The sequence below is a fragment of the Myotis brandtii genome, unplaced genomic scaffold (assembly GCF_000412655.1).
Source record: "Myotis brandtii unplaced genomic scaffold, ASM41265v1 scaffold349, whole genome shotgun sequence".
NCBI classification, from domain to species: domain Eukaryota; kingdom Metazoa; phylum Chordata; class Mammalia; order Chiroptera; family Vespertilionidae; genus Myotis; species Myotis brandtii.
This window is the reverse complement of record NW_005363427.1, coordinates 275225-280917: the sequence shown is the minus strand read 5'-3', so window position 1 is coordinate 280917 and position 5693 is coordinate 275225. Positions and strand designations below refer to the sequence as shown.

The following is a 5693-nucleotide window of genomic DNA, read 5'->3' as shown; positions in this document are numbered from 1 at the left end:
CCTAAAATCCTGGCATGTGTCCTTGCCATGACAGGAATTGAACTGGTGACCTCTTGGTTCCTGGGTCGACGCTCAACCGCTGAGCCATACCTGTCAGGCCTCTTTGCTCTTAAAGTAGATGGTCAAGCCTAAGTTAGCGATGTTGAGAGGTAATTCTTCATGGGTATCTTGCAATCCTGTAGATCTTGCAAGCAGAGGCACCAACTACTCTCTGTTCAAGGATGTTTATATAGAAAACAGCTTTGGAAGACAAAGATAGTATCTCCCCCTGGAGTAAGTTACAGATTTGCTCATAGCCTTGGAAAATAGAGGTGGTGTTTCATTCCATAACGAAGCACAGACATGCTTACTGTCCAGTCTAATCCAAGTAATGTCTCCCCCCGAGACCAAAGGCAGGAATGATTGTTTCCCATTAGAAAAGACTAGTGGCCCTGCGCACGAATGCGAGTAGCTCACTGCCGCTTGCCTCAGCTGGCTGCCCCGCCCTCCGCCGCTCCTACTCTCTACCACATGTAGCTCGCTGCCCCGCCCTCCTGCTGTTTGGTCATTACATGACAGCATCCTAACCAATTTGCATATTTCCCTATTATAAGTATAGAGTTGGGATCCCTCAGCTCAGGGTTCCTCTCCTGTAACCCACTGTGGGTTTGAGTTACCAGGACCTGATATCACTTGTGGGAATTGAAGCTCAGGAAACTGGTGCAAAAAGTGCTGATGTTTTTACGACTAGCATTGCTGTTAATAAACTGCTCTTTGTTTATAACTAAAGCATCTTGAGCCTTCTGCCTGAATTCATGAATGTTTGGCAGGTTAACCCATTAGCTTGCAAGTAGGATAAAATTGCAAACTGTAAACAGTTCTTGCCAACAGGTTTCAGCAGTGTTTGGGTAAGTTTCCTGGTATGATGTGGTGTTGTTGGTGCCCTAATCTAGGAAGGGAATCCAGTGGCAAACCACCATTTTGAGTGTACTTAGCGTTTGGGGTCCATATTCTCAAGAGAAGGAGTGAATGGGCATTATAGGGTTGGAAGTAAAATATGGGATGAGATCAGAACCCTTGTCCCAGAGCACTGTCTAAAACTATGGAGCTTATGATAATGCCCATTTTGTCGGTATGGTTGGGTGGAGGTGGATAGAGGCTATAGAGCAGTGGTCGGCAAACTGCAGCTCGCGAGCCACATGCGGCTCTTTGGCCCCTTCAGTGTGGCTTTTCCACAAAATACCAACTTCTGCGCATGGGCCACGAAGTTTCAATCGCACTGTACGTGCGCGTCCACACGTGGTACTTTGTGCAAGAGCCACACTCAAGGGGCCAAAGAGCTGCATGTGGCTCGCGAGCTGCAGTTTGCCAACCACTGCTATAGAGGAAGAAGAAGAGAGAAGAGGGTGGTAGAGGAAAGAAGGTTCTACAAAGCTTCAAAGCAGCATAAAGTCATTTATGCTACAGGAGCTGTAAATCATAGTGTTGTCACCTACTATAATGCAGCTTATTAGCTTATATTTTTGAGCCAAGAGTATGCATTTTGTGTAAGCAATCTGCTTTGGGGTCTTATTGCTTTGGTTTTTGAAATGATGACAGAATTATTCAACACACAGTTTTGTAAAAGGTGGAAGATTTATATGGTCTGAAAAGAAACCAGAGTATATCAACACATACTTTTGAATGCCTATTGTGTTCAAGGCATTGTGCTAAGTGTTTAAGATACTATAGTGAATAAGTGAACAGAACAATAGCAATAGCAGCAGCTAACTTCCACTGAATGCTTATTATAAACTAATGCTAAGTGGTTTACATGCATTTTACTCAATCCTGGCAACAACCACAAGAGGTATCAGATAATTTGTATAGCAGTCTTAGAGTTAAGAAATCTGTCATTAATCACACTGCTGATGTCACGTCAATTTCAGTGGCTTCAGCACTGAATGGCAGGGCACACACAGATGTAGACCCTCAATTGGTGAGGACGTGAACCCTACACCCAGCATGGGAGGCCCATGCAGCACCCTCCAACTCAGTTCAAGTGGATTTCTTCCAGTAACTGCCATTTTAAGGTGGTCGGTGCTTACACCGTCAAAGTTGTTGTCTCTTCCTTCCTCCACAGTGTCGTATCAGAGACCTCCCACACCCTCCCTTTCTCACAGCTTAGAACACAAGACCTGAAGGGACACCCAGAAACTGGGAAGAAAAAGGCATCATCGCAAGCTGTTGCCATGGCGACTCTTAGTGCCTTTTTTAGTGTGCTCACATTGGGTGAAAGTGACCATGCTTGTTCTGGGAAAAGACATGGTGGCAGTGTCTGGTGTATTAGTTCACTTTTTATGCCCGCTTCTTCCCTCCTACCCTAGTCTTCATGGTTTATTAAAGTACTTCCCTAGTACCACTTAGGCAATTCTAATAATAGGTAAGACTGGTCAGATAACTCTGGACCTCAGAAGTCTCAGCTTCTTCTGGCTTCCTCAGAGTTTGAACATACTAATGCTGCCTCCAAGAAAAAGCCCTTTGCCCAGATCAGTGTTGTAGGAAAGCATCTGGGGCTGTGACTGATATGTGCTGTGACCTCTTCCTTGTTAGCTGCATGATGAAACAATTGTATTTTATTTCACACCACAGGGACTTTTATCCGGCGTCACCGGATTCCTCTTCCACCTCCTAATGTTGAAAAGTTTTATACTGTGTATGATTTCAATATCAACATAGATGTTGTCTTTTATGCCCGGACTTTCAAGATTTATGACTGTAATCCATTCACAAAAAACTTCTTGAAGAAAATAGGAGTCAGATTAAACCCCCCGGGAAAGTGTCCAGATGATCCGTACACAAAGATGCGGAGAGAGGTAAGAAGTGGATACATCGTGAGTTCTTTTCTTCAGAATGAGAATCCCTTCAGTCAATAGAGGGTATCGGTACTTCTGAGGCGGATGTGAAAGAACTTTTGGGGCAAGAGTTGCTGGCGTTGTCCTCTTGTCCTTGGGGCTGGAGGGAACGCTGGCTGTCAGCCTCAGTGCTAGGAAGTCGCACTCACTGCCCCTGGCCACCTTCTCTCCATGGAGACTCCCTTCCAGGCAGTAGGAGTCTTCAGTGAGCCACCCACATGGGACATTTTCTAAGAGCCCACAATTGGTTTTGTGGTCACTGGCAGTGAATCCACACTTACCTGGCTTGTCTTTTCCCATTTTAGTTCCCTAAATTTCTGGGAAAAATTTTTGCTGCTTTTCTACTGATTTACTGAACCAAGCCTTGGGTACATCTTTTACTTTTTTCCTTCTTCCTTGGGACTCCCAGCTCCCCTTATGGTGGCATCACATATAGAGATGTTCTGGAGGAGTGAGAAGGGCCATGATTCTGATGTACCCCCATTATGAAAGAAAAGTATGACCCCAGTTAGTGTAGGGAGGAAAGAATAAGTGTTGGTTGTATCATTGTTTTCTTTCTAAAGTGTTTTTTTAATGACCCCATGGTCCAAATGTTATGCTTTATAAAACAATCTGAACACCCAAAGGGCAAGTGTCATGTAGAAGGTCACATACCTAGCCAATGTTCTTTCTAGGATTTGAACTCAAATTTTTTGCTTCTTACTTGATTTTCATTATTGTCATTTGTTCATATATATATAATTGATTTCAGGGACGAAGGGAGAGGGAGAGAGAGACAGAAACGACAATGATGAGAGAGAATCATTGATCAGCTGCCTCCTGCACACCCCTCTGTTGATTGAGCCCACAACCTGGCATGTACCCTTGACCGGAATCAAACCTTGGACTCTTCAGTCTGAAGGCTGATCTATCCACTGAGCCAAACCAGCTAGGGATTCCTTTTTTATTTTTATTGAAGTATGGTTATACACAATAAAATTCACAGAAATTAAGTATATAGTTGGATGAGTCTTAAAAAATACATACACCCATGTAATCTATACCCAAATTAAGATATAGAACATTTTTATCCCCCCTCCCCCGAAAGTACCCTCATGCGTTTTTCTAATCAGTCGTTCTCCTCCCCAGGGTTAACGACTATTCTACCTCTATAGATTAATCTCATTTTTATTGTTTTCAAAAATTGTAATTCATTTCCTTGAAGAAAGATAATATCAAAGTTAGAATAAAATTCTCTTTTGATTCTGCTTTGATCTCTTGTTAAAAGCTGCATGCAGAATCATTCATCTGTTCTTGCCTTCTAGCCCCAGCAGAATTATTCTTTAATGTTGTAGGCATACAACCCTCCTGAAAAATATATATTGTTGATCCTGGAGTATCCAAGGTGAAATCTTTGTGGCATTATACCTGTGTATATTGGCATGCAAGGAGATTTGTGGTTTTGGTTCATTTTTTCCCCCTAAATGTCCTAGATGAAAGAGTCTAGATAAATATGTCTTTAGAACCAACAGTAAGAACCTAAAAGAAATGGATCCATATGAATTATCACCCTTTACATATGGCTGCATTCATTCACTAACAGTTAACAGTTGGTAGTGATTATATGATAATGATTGTGAATGATGATGCATTATATGAAATGCATAGAGCACTGTGCAATTTCATAGGTTTATAAAGAAAAAATTCTTTTGTGCCAGGAATCGAGAATAAATACCAAGAGCATCCTAGAAATGTTTTAAGTAATTTCCTTTCAGATTGGGAGAATCATTTTAGCATTTATTCCCTCGGGGAGAAAGTTCTTTAATAGATATAGAAATCTGTGGAAAATTAGGAGTTTAATAAGAGGCTTTTATATTGACTGTAATGCTTTTACTTCTCCAGTGTTTGCTGCATTGAAAGATAAAGTTAAATTTAAACAATTTAACTTGCCCTAGCTGGTTTTGCTCAGTGGATAGAGCATTGGCCTGTGGACCGAAGAGTCCCGAGTTCGATTCCGGTCAAGGGCACTTACCTAGGTTGCAGGCTCCTCCCGGGCTCAGGCCCTGGTCAGGGCACGTACAGGAGGCAGGCAACCAATGTGTTTTTCTCACATCAATATTTTTCTCTGTCTTTCCCTCTTTCTTCCACTCTCTCTAAAAGTCAGTGGTAAAGTATTCTCGGGTGAGAATTGAAAACAAAACAAAATAATTTAACTTAAACTGAAAAGAGCCCCAATATTATATAATCAATAATACATGTCTTAGAGGCCTAATAATGCTGAAGAAATATTTTTCCAATCAATGAAAGTAGAGGTCCCATAATTTCATTTAATTATCAGGGATAATACTGGAGAGCCTTTGAAAGGCCATTATGTCTGCCTCCATTTCTTGGGATAATTCTGCATGTAGACTGTCCTGGACAGGTACAAAATTTTGAGAATTGACACAGCAGATTACGTACGTTGATGTGAAACTACATCTCCCTTGCCAATGAGCACTTCCAATCCCAGTCCCATTTGGCTACATTACATAGAGCAGAGCAGTTTTGCTCCAAGATTGGGCTGGGAACGTACAAATGGAAAGGAGTTGCATCAAGAAGAGTGCAGAGCTAGTGGTTCCTGGGCTGGGAGAGTGCAGAGCTAGTGGTTCCTGGGTTGGGGGACCGCAGAGCTAGTGGTTCCTGGGTTGGGGGACCGCAGAGCTAGTGGTTCCTGGGTTGGGAAGTCTGAGAAAAATGAGTTTTTAAAAATATGATAGGAATAAATTTTAGTGCATTAAAATAATGTTTAATATGAAAGCTTCTTAATACTTGATTATATTTTTAAGGTTGAAACTGAATATA

General features: G+C 42.0%; 1 protein-coding gene across 1 annotated transcript in view; it reads left to right on the top strand.

The window, feature by feature from the left end:
- The window catches only part of EFHC2 (EF-hand domain (C-terminal) containing 2), a 155588-nt gene that overhangs the window by 61744 nt on the left and 88151 nt on the right, over positions 1-5693 (top strand). Inside the window, exon 4 of the mRNA XM_014544033.1 lies at positions 2611-2834. Coding sequence (XP_014399519.1) covers positions 2611-2834 — 224 coding nt within the window. The remainder of the gene's footprint in view (positions 1-2610; positions 2835-5693) is intronic.